At 39.5% G+C, this 17860-nt stretch overlaps 1 protein-coding gene across 2 annotated transcripts in view; it reads left to right on the top strand.

The window, feature by feature from the left end:
• Nucleotides 1-1599: 1599 nt before the first annotated feature.
• Nucleotides 1600-17860, top strand: part of LOC127971480 (spermatogenesis-associated protein 13) — a 25557-nt gene continuing 9296 nt past the window's right edge. The window contains exons 1-7 of one of the 2 annotated variants that reach the window (XM_052574501.1): nt 1600-1962; nt 3487-5037; nt 6515-6653; nt 6859-6965; nt 16058-16237; nt 16611-16700; nt 17655-17855. In XM_052574501.1, the coding sequence (XP_052430461.1) occupies nt 3559-5037; nt 6515-6653; nt 6859-6965; nt 16058-16237; nt 16611-16700; nt 17655-17855 (2196 nt within the window). In that variant the 5' untranslated portion in view covers nt 1600-1962; nt 3487-3558. The remainder of the gene's footprint in view (nt 1963-3486; nt 5038-6514; nt 6654-6858; nt 6966-16057; nt 16238-16610; nt 16701-17654; nt 17856-17860) is intronic. The other variant, XM_052574502.1, reaches the window with a different exon arrangement.

Here is a 17860-nt window from a genome sequence, read left to right as displayed (position 1 = left end):
ACTAGTTCCCTGCATTTATCACATGTGAATCCCTCATCAGCGACAGAGATAGATAAACTGTACATGTCACAAGAGGTGCAAATAACAATAGCAGGAGAAGCCATTACTCACTGTGCTTGATGAAATATTCTTACTGCGGTTGTTTGATGAACTTGTGGAAAACTCTAGACTAACTGAGACTTGTTGTGGCACTTGTATACTGTTGTTGTTCTCTTGTTGACCTGACTGCTTCTATTGTTCTCAATTGTAGGTCGCTTTTGATCAAAAAACGTCTGCTAAATGATTAAATGTAACTGTAATTGTAAATTTAACGAACTTCCGGTTTAAGCCCCTCCCCTTTCGGGTATTTTAAGACTATTTATAAGACATAACTTTGTCTTAAATAGTTATTTTAATGATGCTTCACTTGATTCTTGAAGTGAAAGTGGTAGAAAATGAGCGAGTGGACTGGCATCACAGAGCAACACAAGATCCCATCGCAGAAATAAACAACACTAATCATATCCTGCTGTAAAACAGCTATTAATAGTCTTTGGGTTACTGACATTAGAACCTCATTTTTGGCACACAATGCCGCGTGACATAAATAGACCGATCAGAGCAACGGCATTCAGATGAAGTTTCAAGACATTCTGTCTATAAATGATCTCCAAACACGCACTTCAGAGAAAAAGATGACAGATATAATAACTTGTAGAGCAAGACATAATCAATGCCTTTTGCCAAAAAGAAAGATTAAGATCTATCACTATATAATGTGAGTGTTTAACTCTTCTATTTATAGCACTTTTAACATTGGTCATAGGACAGTCACTGCTGGAACAGTTGGAGCTCTAGCTGCTGTCGAGCCTGCACTATCACACTGTTGATCTGTGTCACAGGAAACTAAGGAAGACGCCAATTGTTCTGCCAGATAAATAGTGATGACATCACACGAGGTGCTTTCTGAACACCAGTCAGAAATAGAGATCATACAGAACATACGTCAGCGCGTTAGCTGAGAAAACCTGCTTTCATTTTGAGTCAAAGTCGGGTAACTCTCCAGCCGTCACCCCTTATCAGTGTTTTTTTTTCACAGCTCATTCACACCATAGTTTAGTCTTGCCTTTGGTTTTGAAAAACAAAAAGTGAGGGAGGGTTTTCTTATCCAGGATGTGCATTGTGACAGAAATGGATAGCAGGAAAGCTGCAGAGGAAGTGTGCTGAACGTGAGCCGCGCTTCACAGCCTTTTATCTTCTTTAAGTAGAAACTATGGTGAAGAAAAGTTGATACCAGATAAAAGCCTTTGAATGTGTGATATGTATATGTTGGATATGTATACAGGGTGCCAGCGACATGCTTCAGCGGTTATCATGTTAACAAACTGGAGTGTACTGACTCACGAGGGGAATAAAAACCCAATTGTCTTTCCCTCACAATGGCGCAGCACAGACAGAAGGGAAAGAGTGTACGGCGCAGATATTTACACGCTGTCAGCCAGGCTTCCTGTCTTTGTCAAGCTTAAAGCATTTTTCAGTCACTTGTGTAAGATCCTCTCTTTCCTGTGTCCAGCAGGAAAATGCCATGTGATTACAGTAGTACCAAAACAGGACGAAAGGGAAGCATTTAAAATAGGCCCTCAAAATGTTTGTGCATTGTGTTCATTCACTATGGACATTATGAGGCTCAATGCCTCGCTGACAAACACACTCGACATTGAATTCGGTTTCACATTCACATCTGAGTCCGAGTGTAAGCAGGACTGACCCAGCTGCAGTGGCAGACATAACTGGATGTTAACGAGAGGAACTGGGTGTGTGTGTGTGTGTGTGTGTGTGTGTGCCGTCTGCTCGGTCTCTGTTGGGCTTCAGGCTGAGAAAACCCTCCAGCGCTCCTGGAGAATGCTATGGATTAATCATTATATTGGAAAACCACTGCACAGAATGACTTCTGTTCTTCTATGAGACAAACATTATACTTTGGTAAGTCCCCCCCCACCCCCGAAATACATTTTCTTATCAAAGAACAGGATTTTTCTGATGAGTGGGTTCATAACATTGTGTCTTGTTTTTGATTAAGTGCATTCAGATTATCTAGAAGTTTGAACGTTTGGTCACACTTTAGTTTAGGGATCAATTCTCACTCTTAACTAACTATTAACTACAATGTTTGACTCAATGAACTCCTAACTCTCTGCTTATAGTTAGTAAGGGAGTTGTTAAGTTTATGTTCTGGGCAGGATTAGGGATGTAGAATATGCTCATGCAGAATATGTGCTTTATAAGCACTATTAAACAGCCAGTATGTTATGCATGCTAATAAGCAACTATTAGATAATAACAAGAATTGGTACTTAAAATAAAGTGTTAGTGAAAATTCTAAAAGGATATGGTTTGAAATCACACTTTTTTATGTTGGCTGTAATTACTTGTGTATTCATATATGGTTGGGAGTCAGTAATAAGTATATTGTTTTATGTTTTCGAAAGAAGACTAAAGATTGTATCAATAATACAGTCAAGAACTTAAATATTTTGAAATAGTATTGAGATTTCTTAAGCTTTTTCCCCATAATTCTTTCCCATGATTGCTTTATTGATGAATTATTGTTATTAATTTTAACTGCTGAAAATATTTCAGTGCTGCTTAATGATAAAGTGTGTAATTTTTTTCAGTTTTCTTTGGTGAACAGAAACTTTGACGAACAGCATTTATTTATTTATTAATGTTTTATGTGTTTGTTTGTTTTAATTCAATTTAATTAAATTTATTTTTATTAATGGTTGTGTTTAATTTAGCTACATCTTAATTTGAACCTAAACTAAAGACTGTGTTAGCAGGTATTAATCAAAACAAGTCTTCAGTGAAAATTTTTTCAAAATTGAAATTTATACATCATCTGAAGCTGAATAAATCATCTCTCCATTGGTGTCTGGTTTGTTCGGAGGACAATATTTGGCCGAGTTACAACAACTTGAAAATCTGGAATCTGAGGGAGCAAAACAATCTAAATATTGAGAAAATCATCTTTAAAGTTGTTCAAATGAAGTTCTTAGCAATGCATATAACTAATCAAAAATTACGTTTTTATATATTTATGGTAAGAAAATTACAAAATACCTTCATGGAACATGATCTTTACTTAATATCCAAATGATTTTTGGCATAAAAGAAAAATTTATAATTTTGACCCATAGAATGTTTTTTTGGCTATTGCTAAAAATATACCCCAGAGACTCGAGACTGGTTTTGTGCTCCGGGACACATATGATGCAGGAGAAAGTAAAGGTGATTTATGGTCGATAGACTGCTACATTTAATTCATTGTGGACCTGGTTTTGGAACAAGTGTAAAAGTATTCTTGTTTGTCTTTAATGTGACTTTAATGGGCATGCAAGTCTATTAGGAGACATGATTGAATGCCATCTGAATGTAAAAATGTTAAAACTAGATAATTTGCATAAGACAAATCAATCTCCAGTAGTGTTTGGTTTTGTTTTTTCACAGATTTCCCCAATGATGATAAAAATGATGCTTCCTGAGCTGGACACCTGACATATTATCTTAAAATGCGAGAGGATGGATAGCGCAACCAGCCCCGCGTCAGAGTCTGGTCTCTCCAATGGGTTCGTCAATAGCGTGTTCAATGTTTCCATTGACGAAGAGAGCAAGGCTGAGATCTCATGGATCCCAGAGTGCAATTCCTCAGACTGCATTATTCCCGGTCAGACGCTCAGAAGAGAAAAACAGGAAGCGGTCCTGCGCTCCAGGACGGCAGCCTTCTGGAGGATCCTGCAGCGCCGCAAGACCCCCTCGGGTCCGGACAGAAGACCTCACTCCGTCATCCTCCCCGGGGAAGCGTCCTTCCTCAAGCTGTCCATCACTAACAAAGTCAGGGTCTTCAAGAAACTAAAGTCCCCTTCTGTATTTAGAGGGAAAGCCGGTAAGATTTCTGATGCCAAATCCAGCACTGACCTTAAAGACGAGTCTGATGATGCGTACATGTGCAAGGACTCTCCTTCTTCAGACTTCAAGCATGTGTTTAGGAATAAAGCCAAGAGACATTCATTCGCAGGACACACTGCAGACTTCTACTGTTCGTTTGAGGACCTCGACCCCGCTGGAGCCCCGGACAACATCCAGCAAGAGAACAAAGACACGGTTAGCAACCAAAATGGGTTTAAGTTGTCAGAAAGAGTCATTTATACAAAGAAATCTCACCCCAGATTCTCAAACTGCAATAATTCGACAGAACAGGAAGACTGCTGTGTGAAGCAAAGCCTCGAGATACCTCAAAGAAGACGCTGGTCCAGGAGGGGTGACGTTTTGAGTTACCTGAGAGGAATTTCCCTCAAAGGAAAGGGAAATCAGACGTTGGCAGAGAGTAGTTTTGAGTCGATGAATGCCTTGGACAAAACCATTGATTCTGACTACGGCTCGGTCAACTTTGAACTGGTCAAGGATTTGAACTCTGCACCTGAGCAAACGGGGGTCGATGGCAAAAGCAGCCATTTTCGAGGACTTCTCCGATTTTTCAACTCCGTGGCTGAGACTGCAATGAAATGGAGAAACTCATCCCGCTCGTTCTCCCCGCCTGAAGGTCAGCAGTCACCTCCCGGACTGAGAGAGACACAGGAGACCGGAGAACTCGTGCCTTTGACAGTCAGGAGCAGCGAGCAGAAAGCTGAAACCTCAGGTCAAGGTAAACCCACGTTATCTGCTGACACGAGCAATGCGGTCTCGCCTGTCAATGGCAAGGTGGATTGCTCTCCTCCTTTGGTGCTGAAGGCCTGGAGAACATGCCCAGACTCTCCGAGAGATAACACTTCCCTGTGTAATAACTCGGATGAATCACAGTCCCAGCTCAGCTCAACTCACATCTCTCTAGCCACCATCGAGAGCCACCCCAGATCTGAAGAACAAGAGCCACCAACAGAGACACAGACTGGCTTTGAAAACACAGTGATCTCACATCACTCATCTAGCAAAACTATTGATGAAAACCAAGATGTTTGCATGGATAGCAAACAGATGAACTGCCCGGAGGATGTATTTAAGGTAATATAAGCTGGATCATGTTGTTTCAACATCAAAGCTTTTTGATCAGCAAACTACAACCCATATTATTTCCATAACTGAGCAACAGAATAATAGAAATTGCTTCAGTGTTACAAAAAATAAATGTCCTGTTATTAATCAGAGGTGATGTCCATATGGCAAAATACATACCTCAACATATTAAAATACACATATGGTTAGTTTAAGATGCACGCATTGAGTTAATCGAGCAAAATCATGTACTATCCTTCAATGCATTATTAAGCCAATGATTGCAGCTTGTGATCATACAGTATAAGTATGATATTTATAGGTTGTTTATGTCCATCAAGAAAGGGAATTATCTGAAGTCTTCAGTCCAAACTCCAATGACCTCAGGAAGAGATCGAAGCAGGAAGTCAGAAGGAGGATAAGCATAGCACACTGTTTGTGTAATTTTATATATTTTCTCCAACATCCCAAGCATATAGGCAAACTACATAAACAAAAAAATATAAATATGAACCAGCTCCATGGTGGATCATTTGTTTAGTATGTTAGCGGCGGTAGTCATAATCAATGACATACATCCAAGTCAATAAGATGGAGGGAAGTTGCAAAAAAATAAATAAAAGTGGAACGCAGCCCAGAAATACATAAGTCAGATACGGGAGGTGCATGTGCCTTCAGGAACACGGTTGAAAAACACTGACTTAATGAAAAAGCTAAATTATAATGGTGTTATATTTAATATTGAGTGTGTATTTATATTAACTCCACCTACCATTGTCTGTTTAAGCCGGTAAAAATTACAACTGGGACAGTGGATTTAGCTTTTTATTCACCCCATCCACCAAATACATTTAGAAGACACTTTTATTCAAAACGACTTACAGTGCATTCAGGCTATACATGTGTTTTACCAGTATGTGTGTCCCCTGGGGATTGAACCCACAACCTTTTGCACTGATAACGCATTGCTCTACCATTGAGCCACATTAAATACACATGTAGCGCAAATACTTCATTAAATTTTAACAAAACTGTGGAAAAATGGATATAGATTGACTAATGCATATTTAATTGTAGAATAAAACAGTGAAATGTTTAACAGTTCATTTACTAGGCCTTTAACTGATATTGGAAGTGGTGTCCTCACACTGATTCCATGCATTCAGTACCTGTGGGCCCTGGTTTTCTTCATTACATTAACTAATATTTGAATTTAATTTCAAGACAACTCCAGCAGGCTTGTACAACAGTATTCCATGTTTAGACTGGAAAAAAAGCTAAAAATGAATAAATAAATACAGAAACAGTTTGTTTTGCTGCCTGTGTGAACAATAGCCCAACCTAGCTGACTCTTTTCAGATGCTGTTCTCCACTTGACTAACCCCACTCCTCTACTGATGTACACTGCTGTAGGAGACGCTCTGGATGCGGTGCATTGTGAAATGTGTTGTTGTATGGTTAGCTGACGTGCTGCAGTGATTTTCAGACCCTGTGGCGGCCCCGGGGCCAGTCTCCTGCAGATCCTCCTCTCAAAGCTCTGCTCCAGCGGTGTCGCTCTCTGCCACTGCCCAGCACACTGTCGGCCCTGGAGCCCATGACCCTCACACACATGCTCACTCCTCCAGGTACAGCACAAGCCAAAACCACAGCCCAGTAATGCTTAACACGCAGAGATACAGTACAGCGCATACTCTGGCCCATCAATGTTCAATAGCATATTCAAGTCTAAAGTTAGCTAAATAGTCCTGATTATAGTTTCATGTTGTGGTGTGAATTATAATGTCATTTTGTATAGAGCACTTTGTCTAATACTAGCAATCTGTCCTGCAGCTAAAACCATGGCTAAATCAGTCGTTCTCCGCATGAGGAACAGCAGCACTGGATCTAACAGACAGAAGCGGTTTCGACCAGGATCTGGACCACTGCACATCAACATGGTGAGTGATCCGGCCTCTGTCCTCCTGAGACTTCATCTGACTGACACTGAGTCATGTTAAGGAAGTATTATAGGACAAATGGTAGTGCATTAACAATTAAGTTGTGACTGTTAGCTGGTTAGTTTAACCTCTTGTCCTCGTGTCATTTCAAACCCATAGGATCTTTAATTCCTCTTCAAAAAAAAAAAAAAAAGAAGATATTTTTAGTAAATGCAACCAAAACATTGTAAATGTAATCCATTTTAATGTTTTTTTCCCCCAAACTTCTAAAGAGACACGATGGCTTTATGTGACTGAACATTCTTAGTTTGAAATATAAATACAAAAAAACTCCATAATTATCTTGAAACCCCTGTTTGTGACAACAATAAAAGCCCAAAGATGAAGACAGGTCCAAGTTTCCCACACAAAGGGTTTTTAATCAAAGAATAAACACAGGGCATCAAAGCCAATGAAACAGTGTGCACTTAAACACAAACAATTGAGAATGAACTGAGGAATCCAAGGAAATTAGGTATACACAGATAATAAACAGGTGCGATAATCAAATAAATTGTCATAGTAATTAAATAGCATGGGAAACTTGAATAAAGACAACAGGAAATAAAAACAAAACCAACTAAAAATCCATGATAATAAAAACTAAATTGACAGTTTGGACCCATGTTAAGCCTCAGGGTTAGGCGATATAACAGAAATACCATATCACGATTTTATCACGAGTTACAAATGTTAGATGTACTTATTATTATTATTATTATTATTATTATTATTATTATAACAATAGATTATGCATAATTACATTACAAATTACCCTAACCATATAACAAGTACATGTAGTAAATTAATATTACTCAGTACTTAAGTGTATACTTACATTGTAACACAAGCCTTCAAAAAAAGCTGATATTTTGAGGCCAATCTCCTTCAGTAATTACTACTTGTTTTTGTTTTAGTTTTGTCAGCTCCAGGGCTTTTGTTGAAACGACAGATCTTTCACCTTTGGTCCCTGCTCACAGATTGAGCCCAGTGCATTATGGTGTTGAAGTTTTCACAGCCCTCGTTCTCTGTTTTCTCTACCAAGCAGCACTTCTTTCTCTTTCTTCTTCTTCTTTATTATTCATTTTTCTTAAGAACTAGTCTTGGCAGTGGTGAATTAACACTGTTCTGCTATGAAATCAGCTGTATACACAACCCTGAGAACACAAGAATGGGCAACGAGATGATACTATGATACTTCAAGAAACTGATCTAGAAACTGTTTATTATTCATAAAATAAAATTCAACATCAAAAGAGCACCTTTGTATTCTTGTACCATTTGCTCCTGCACACTATGGGAGTCTCGTGGATTAGTGCCTGGTTCAGGCATGTAGCGGTGGATGTGTAAATGAGTGAAGCACTTATCTTCTGAATGAAGGGCTGATGAAGGGCTCGAGCGCTGGTTTAGCGGCTAGCACACACGCTGTCAGCTTAAGCTCATCATGTTCGCAGAGGATCGCTGTAAACCACAGAGTCAAAGCTCATCCTCTCAGTTAATTTGGCATCACTATTAAAATTGTTTCCTTGCTTGCATTACGTAATGGGTACATTTAAAGAAATGAGTCATCGAGTCATGCAAAGCATGCTGGGAATCAGAGATTAACTTTGGTGTGGAGGGGTTCTGATGAAGGTTTTCAGCTCTGCATTGTGTGAAGAAATCATAATAGCTTCTCTAATAACATTTTATACAAATGAGACACTAATTTGATCAATTGTTACCACATTTATAAAATCTCATAAATGTATTGCTGCTTAACCACATTAATGTACAGCATTTAGATTGTGAGTTAATGTGTTGTTTGTTCTACTTCATTTTGTACTCCTTCAGAAACTCACAGACTTACAATTAAGACGACTGTGCAGATGATATGTGATTATGTTTGATATAGACAAATGGTTAATTGTGATTTAATTGCAATGGCAGGTGCATAATGTATCACCATTGGCTTTCAAAATAATGAATATATGCATCATTCATGATTAATTATAATTACAGTGCAATTAACACAGATTATGTTTGCAAGACTGAGCACTAGCAGACGTTTAAGGCAGGAGTTCATAATGTTTTTTGTTTATGTGGAAATATGCTTTGACACTATGTTGTTGAGGAATGTAATATTCATGCTGATGCTGATGATGGGTTGTTATGGAGGAGAATCAGACTCATCAGATGTTAAACCGTGCGGGACATGACAGATAAATCATGCTATGTTTAAATAAGCTGTTTCTCATCAATCAGTGCCACGCTAGGGATATGTGTCTTACATCCAAACTGAAACATTTTCATTCTGGTATGGATGCTGGATAGGGCTGATGCTCAATATGACCTCGAGTAATTCATCTAAAGTGTTCAGATGTCTAGTAAGGGATATTAAGACAAACATTTGAGGTATGTATAAAGGAGATTGGAGAAGAAGTGAGCAGCTGCTGTTACGCACAAGCTCTCAGACAGGAAGTGTCATTGTTTTCATATGTTCGTCAACATTTTGTTCAGTCTGATGTTATTTCCTCAAAATGTATGCCTACATGACTTAAGACCCGTTCACACCAAGAGCGTTAATTATAACTATTATCATCTACACTAATGTATGATATCGTTCTTTTGCTGTGGAACTGAAAAAAAAAAATGATTAAGTGAATTTGTTAAAAAAAAAAAAAAAGTTAAGTGGCTGCAATCAGTTTATTTTAGTTAAATTTAAATAAACTAATTTAGACAATTAACATTCAACCAAATTTGTTTATTTAAATTTAGCTAAAATTAATTGATTGCAACAACTTACCTTAAAAGAAAATGTGTTTTTAGGTTGGGTGGGTTTGTTGTTAATGCTATAGCTGTGATGTGGAGTTCTCTATTCTCAAAAAATTTAAAAAGTAAATGGTAACAGGAGACTAAATGTTGAAAATGAACTTGTTTTTTTTATGATCAACATTTTATTCAGATTAATTTCACTTTCAGAAATAAATCACAAATCAAGGTTCAAAAGAACTATGTACAAACAGATGCCATGAAGCCGTCCACTTATACAGAGAAAATAAAAAAATAAAAGTACAAAAAAATCAGTGAAGCATAGTAGGGATGTCAACTTTTCATCCGATCTAGCAACATCTCCGCGAAAATGAACGTGTTTTTGAGTGAAGGAAAATATCTATATATATTTTCAGCATTTATTGAGTTACGCCAAAGTAGGTGCATCAACGAACGCCTCTTAATCAAAGTCTGCCATACTCACATCGACCAATCAGCCACCAAGACCATCAATACCCTGACACACTATACCCATAACCATGTGTATGGTCACTCCCCCATCAACACAAGTCATAATTAATGTTGCACGACATAAAAATTATCCCGGACGAGCCCCCATTAAATATTATGAACATTAATAGTCTAGGAGTTAATTCGTAACACTTAGAACATAGATTATTGCTGGGTGGATTGAACCAGGCAGAGAAATGAGCATTAAACCAAAGATAAAGCTTTATTATTAATAATTTATTACATAAGGCCGAAGCCTCGAAGCCTGGGCCATTCCATTTTATTACACATAAATTCATTTCTGAACTTATTTGTTTATTTATTTGTTTATTTGGTGAAAATTTCATGCCAACGGCATCTTTAGAAATATATTTGAGAAAAATGGTGACATGTTCAATACTCATTTTACCCACTGCATACACATGAACTAATGACTAACAAGAAACACCTGAAAGCATTGGAACAATAAACCTCAGAACGTTACATGTGAAACAAAGAACCAATGAAAACAAGGAGTGTTTATTTGTAAACTTTTTATATACTGTTTAGTACAGCGCCATCTGTTCAAGAGTAGGATCTGGCAACTACGTGGACAAACTTGGAATAATAACGAGGTTTGGGCAAATTACAAATTACGGGAGTTTCCCGGGAGAAATAACAAAACGGAAGGTGGGTGTGGAATACGGGAGACTCCCGGGAAAAAACCTGGAGCGTTGACAGACTTGAACAAGACAATGAAGACGAATCAACAAGACCATGAAATAGCACAGGGGACAGGAAGTAATACAGAAGTCCCAAAAAGACCAGAGGAACATGTAACACCAGCATTATACTGTATGTGTAGCTCAAGGAACAGTATAAAATAACACAACAGTGCAGTTCATGACCCCTTTAAGGCATATTTTGTCATATGGCAACCACCACAGAGAGTACAGAAGAAGAAGATGATTCCTTGAGTGCAGTTAAACTGTAAAAATACTGTACAGCACTACATATGCATTTCAGGTTTATCCTAAACAGTGATTGATTGTGGTAAAACTGTGCTCCCAAGCTTGCATTACATGTAAATGATAAAGTAGGAGACACATCACTCCCCTCCCCGAAACAAAATGATTAATGCTGAGATATTCAGTTTGACTTCACATATTTCTTTAGGTTGGCAGTATCATAGAGACACTGTGTCTGTGTAGAATAATGTGTGTAGCTCCTTAAATCATAATTCGGACAAACTGTGGCTTTGTATTCATGAAACCATTTGTGTCTGTTTGAATTTCAGATGTGACCTTTGTTGTGTAAATGTCAGGACGGGTGCATTTGAGGCGAATGGGAGTCAGTGTCAGTTATGCAACGTCTGCTCTGCATCACAAGAGAAAAGCTTTTCCAATACATAACACTTCAGATAATCTCAAGACGCAAATAACTGTTTGCCTTCTGCTATACTCTGTGAAAAAACACAACCAGTTAGTCGACATTTATAGGTTTGTGTAAAGACGGACTGCAAGATGTGTGAGTAGTTTTATTTTTGCACTACTATTTCTATCTTGACTGTTACTGGGTTATACTCGGTTGTGTGCCATGAGAGGGATACTTTTCAGATTTAGTTTTTATTATGATGTCAAAGCATAAGGTTATTTAACCGATGGCAAATTATTATTTTTTTCTGTCTTAAATTTAAGCCTTATACTATGCAAATGACATTAGAGTTGATTTGGCCAGAGCCTGATGTGAACAAACGTCACACAGGAGCTGTCCTGCAGTGAGTACAAGCAGATTTAAATTCATCAGCATGATCACATCACAAACTGAATGTAAATGAGTTTGCATTTTAGTGCTTCCGGCTCTATCGCCGCAAAGTCAGTGCATGGGTTTTGGGTTAAATGCCTGAGATAAGATCTGTGGTGAAGACAAGCTTAAGATATTGTCATGAAAAAAAGTTATATCACCCATGTAACCAGAGTTGCCCTCAAACTGAAACAAATATATATATAAAATCAGACCAAAGGTTGATTGTATTCAAGCTTCAAAATTCATAAAAATTCTGTTCATATGTGAAGGTTATCATGATGAACAAAACGTGTAAGAATCATCCGTGTTGAGGACAGAGCTGATTTTCTGCAATAATAATCACAAAACCAGATGAAAAAAAAATTGAGAAAACCACCCTGCTGCAAAAACTATAGACAGCATCCTAACATTTGTAATGGTTTTACTGGTTATAATGGGACTTTTATTGGTTTAAATGGGAACTGTAACTGGCAGTGTGTCACTTTCCATTCATGGCTTTTGTTGAAACCACCAAATGAAATAAGTCCCAAAAAACACTACAGGAAATAATGTTTTAATGTTTTTTACGGTTAATGGTTTTGTAACGGCATTTGTAATGGAAACCATTAGAATTCCTGTAACAGTTTCTATAGTTTCTTCAGCAGGGTGGGATGATGGGAACTTACAGGTGGTCCTACAAAAAAACAAAAAAAAACAAAAACAAAACAGGTGTACGATTCCCGAGTGATTTCTATTGAATGAACTGAATCTCACCTGTAACAATTCACCAGACAAATGGTAAATGTGATCGTGCCTTCATTCTGGTGGCCATAATTAAAAGAACATTATTCTAAGTTAAGAAATGTATAATAGCAATATTTATCTTGATTATGAGATACTAAGTACAGGAGTAGGCAAATAGAAATTTGGCCTGGATGTTGAGTTCATGTCTAATTTCTTCTTGTGAATCTGTCGAGCACCTTATGGTTTGGGACGGCTTGGCTTTCTCGTTATAAACCGGTTTGACTGAAATATGGATGACAGGGCATTACTGTAACGATGACACAGTGGATGCACATTGACTAACGGTGTGTCGGATCTTATATAACAGAGAGGGGATGTTTGTAAAAGTTAACGGCAGTGTTTCCATGGTGACGCAGACCGGCTCCGGTTGGCGGAGCGCAGCTGCGCGTCATTGCGCTGTAGAATAAGCGATCCTTCTCGCTGCTCTTCTGAAGATGATGGTGAGCAGGAGGCATTTTCATGCGTGTCTCTTCTTACAAGTCTCGGAGCTGTATCTCAAACCCCAGCGAGCTGCCTAGCAACACAGCCTCCCGGGCATCACAGGTGCGCGCACGCACGCAGCGCGCGCTGGGCTCTGAGACGCAGCCGGAGTCTCGTGTTTTATACTTATCTCTGTGCGGCGGGATGCATTGATAAGTGTGCGATCGCAGGTCTGACAGCGGCTCTGCAGCATGACCTTGGACGTGCAAACGGTGGCTGTGTTCACTGTGATCGCCATTCTGCTGCTGGTCAACGTGATCCTGATCTTCTGCATGGACTCCAGCTGAAGCTCCTCAGCATGACATCTGTGACTGGAAACATCTGAAGCTGCTCGTATCTGCGATTCTGCTCGTTACTGTGGCCGAGATGGTAAAATATGCCCTACACATACATGTGTGTGTGTGCGTGTGTCATCTTTCCGTCCAGATGCATTATATAAGATGATTTGTAGAATTATTCCGTGGCATTTTGAATGCATCTCATGTTTTGTTTGTGTGCATTGTGCGCATGATTTATTAATGTCTGTTTAAAAATGCTGGTGAATTAACATTAATGGCCAATGCTCTGAAATCATAAAAAAATATAAAATGGCATGACTAGAATTGTGCTAGAATCACAATAATTGCAAGTCTGTTATGAACAATTTATGAATGTAAAATGATTCAAAAATGCTGTTTTGCATCTGATATGCAATGCTTATTTAGATCTGAGTAAGATTAGAATCGAAGGGTTGTATCTATGCTCGGATGTCATTCTGTTTTTAGAGAAAGGTAAATTCAGAGCAGCTGTTAATGTTGTGTGTTTGATCACATGCCGGCACACGTGGTGTTACTGGTTGGGATTTGTCAATTCCCACATTCCTGTGAAAACATCACATCACATGTGCTTGGGTGTATTTGCAGTCTGGATGTTTGACTCTCAGCCTCATGCTTCAGAAGGAACATGTCATGTGTTTCAGATGTTGTCTTGTGTGTCTTTGATTGGCCCTCGCTCTCAGGACTCAAGTCTGTTGCGTAATATCTCTTCTGCTCTTCAGTGAGGATGATGGTTTTTGGGCTAATGTGAGTCTCAGAGCAAATTTATACCCATTTCATGTTGCCTCTACAGATGTTATAAGTTCCTCGTTTTCATTCTAGTTTGATGTAAAAGCAGTGTGTCCCTTTAGAAGTCCACTGTAGTCAGCTTGAGTATCAATTCTTCTGAAAAGATAAGAAAATCCCATGAATCTGACATTTTTGTGTTTTCATATGCACTTGGTGCCAAAGTCGAATGCATTCATCTCTAGACACGCTGTATCCAGAAATATGAGGGGAACGGCAGTCGATTATGTAATGATAATTACATCACGTTCACAGGACTCTAATGAGAGAGGACTTCAAGGTGTCTTAATATAATGACGATTGAGATTCACAGAACGGTCTGAAGGTGCTTGAGAGGATGTTTTTTTTTGGCACTATTCATCCAGACAATTATGGTGTTATGTAGGCTTCTCAAAATATGAAGTAAAGGAATCGTGGAAATGGAGGGTGTGTTTCTGATCTTACTGAATCATGATTTCACCAAGTACAACATGTTGATCCTGCAACAACATTCCAAGCAACCAATCAGAATCGAGGGATAAGTTTACAGGAAATGTCAGTTTTAGCCTAAAAACCAGAGTTAGGTGCTTCTACACCTTTGTTATTTTGCTATCATTTCCCTCTGATTTTAGCTATACATTACGGGTAGGGTTAGGTCTATGTTTTGGACAATAATTTAGATCCAGGAACATGACTGGGAAAAATCATGGCGACCTTATGTCATACGAGTGCATCAAACTGTGTTAAAGAGATCTTAGTTGGAGGTCTAGTTCACACGACAGCTTTTTTTTAATTTTTTATTTTTTATTTTTATTTTTTTTTTTATTTATTTTTTATGCCACAGACAACTTGTGGTTCCATCTTATGAAAAAAAAAGAAGCCCTACACTATTAAAGAGAAAGAAAAACCTTGGAAATGGTTTGATGAGGCGGTGAAAATAGTAAGTGAGTCGCACTAGATTTCATTCATACACATGTGAATGCGAGAGACAGCATCTGAACGCCAGTGACACAGTGTTTCCTTCCTACTGTTAATGAAGCACTTACGATCACTGCTTTCATTTGCCTTCTTCAGAGGCTAGAAAAAAACATGTCAATTCCCCTTAGAGATACTCTGATCCTGCATCGTGACGACCGTAACATTGCATTGTGATCTGTTTGGGTCACTACCACATTAATCCCTCTATACCCACTATATTTATTTTAAAATCTTTTATATTTCTTTCCATGGCATTTTTAATTGCAACTTGAATGGTGTACATTATGTAAGTCAGTGAGCAGCTCTGTTTGTGTGTCCGAGGGAGCATCAGTCACCAAGGGTTTAGTCAATTTCATGGAGATTTGTTTGGCATTTCAACCGACTTGAATCATCACACATTTGAATCGATTTCCAACCGGCTCGTGGTTTATCATTACATCCATATTGCTCCGTGATTTGGATTTAACTGATTCTTCTCGAAATCAACTCTCATCTGCTGTAGCTCAGTCCATTTTACCCGATTCCAGCCAGTCATATAACAATAAGAACAACAACAATAAGAGATCTCAATTTAGAAAATGTGCTCATTCTGTTTCATTGTGCCAGCATGGGTCCCAAATGTTTCCTGAGCAGTAGCAGATGTGTGAGTGCCTGCCGTTCCTCCATCAGACTCACTGTGTTGTTCTGCAGCTGATCAGCGGAGGTTCGGTGGTCAGCGCGGAGGCAGTATGGGATCACGTCACCATGGCCGAGAGGGAGCTGGCCTTCAAGGCTGGAGACGTCATCAAGGTCCTGGACACCTCCAATAAAGACTGGTGGTGGGGTCAGATGGATGAGGAGGAGGGCTGGTTCCCCGCCAGCTTCGTGAGGGTACGTCTTTGATCGCCTGTCTCATCTGATCAGCTCCTCGAGCAGTGCTCTCAAACTCAGCTCCTGGAGGACCACAGCCATGAGGAGTTCAGCTCTCTAGTGATCCTGAAGAGCTCGATCAGCTGGATCAGGTGTGTTTGATCAGGGCTGGAGCTAAACTGTGCAGAGCTGATGTCCTCCAGGAACTCAATTTGAGACCAGTGTTGAATTGTGATGTGGCTGAAGGTCTGAGGTGCAGAGATGGACATGGGTTAGATGCGTCCACAGTCCGTGTTGAATCAGTGTTGCCAAGCCTCTATCACTGTTCCATTTCTATTCCTCCACAGCAAGAGCAAAATTAAAACCAAGTGTATTTCTGTCATTCTTTCCAAAGGTCGATCCCCACCCTCCTCAACCTTACACAAAACCAGTTTTCTATATCAACCCTATAGCAACTCCAAGGTTCCATAACACAACAGCAAAGGTGCGTTCCCAGCTCCTCAAATCTGTTCAAGTGCTGCTGATTCTGAACACAGCCGTCTCACAAAGCATTTAACGCATCCAAACCAGATCACGCTCCTAGTGCTCTTCATAGCTTCTCAGATAGATGCACATCCAGTAGGTTTCTTCATTACATGCGGTGCATGGATGCGTTTTGTAATATCCTCCAAATGTTGAAAGAGATGTTAGTAGTCATATCTGCTTTGCATTCAGAACCATCTTCACATTTTCTCCGGGCAGCATCTCATCTTATGTTTGCATCTCTGTAGAAGATAGCTTTGGCATTTGAAAGCTGCTGGTCAGTGTTAAGTTGTCTCTTGATCTAGGAACATGGTTATTCCTGACTGGAAAGAGTTGAAATGTAATGGTGACTCATGAATGGAGGATTCCTGACAGTGAACGTTTCTTCCCTCACTTGACCCGATGAGTAAAGACCAGACCCTCCAAACCCAGGCCAAGACTAGACCCCTCCGGACCCAAACACACATCAGAAATCAATCAAAGGAATTGTTTTCCTACACCATACATTTAAAACAATGATAAACTCACCCTACAGAGAGCATGTGATGTGCCCCTGACAGCAACATAGTGTTGGCCCAGATCCGGCCCACATCTGGCCCGCATGAAATCCATGTGGGCCAGATGTGGGCCAGACCTGGGCCGAAACTGCTTGCTGTCTGGGGCAGTACTTCAAAATATACTGTATTTACCCCCGTGTCCTGTCACAAATGGTTAAAGATCAACTGATGGTGGAATGAGTCCAGAAGTGAATTAGTATGGGATCTTTAAATGCACGGACTTCTCAGTAAAAACACAATTTGTCAGTTAGCAGAAATCTTCACCCCAGTGAGGCTCAGGGCTCAAACCTGTTCTCCTGTGCCAATCTCACAGCTTGGAGAGGTAACAGTGCTGTATATGTTTGTTTGTTTGCCGTTAGCTGTGGGTTAACCAGGAAAGTGCAGCCACAGAGTCAGCGGAGGGAGGCGGCGAGGTACAGAACGGACACAGCGACTCCAGCAACGGCTGTCTGTGCATCGGACAAGCGCTGCAGAACCGGGACCAGATGAGGGCCAACGTGATCAACGAGATCATGAGCACTGAGCGCCACTACATCAAGCACCTGAAGGACATCTGTGAGGTACC

This window comes from Carassius gibelio, chromosome B14 (assembly GCF_023724105.1).
Source record: "Carassius gibelio isolate Cgi1373 ecotype wild population from Czech Republic chromosome B14, carGib1.2-hapl.c, whole genome shotgun sequence".
In the NCBI taxonomy this organism is placed as follows: domain Eukaryota; kingdom Metazoa; phylum Chordata; class Actinopteri; order Cypriniformes; family Cyprinidae; genus Carassius; species Carassius gibelio.
Note: the sequence above shows the minus strand (reverse complement) of the source record. Positions and strands in the feature narration are given on the sequence as shown.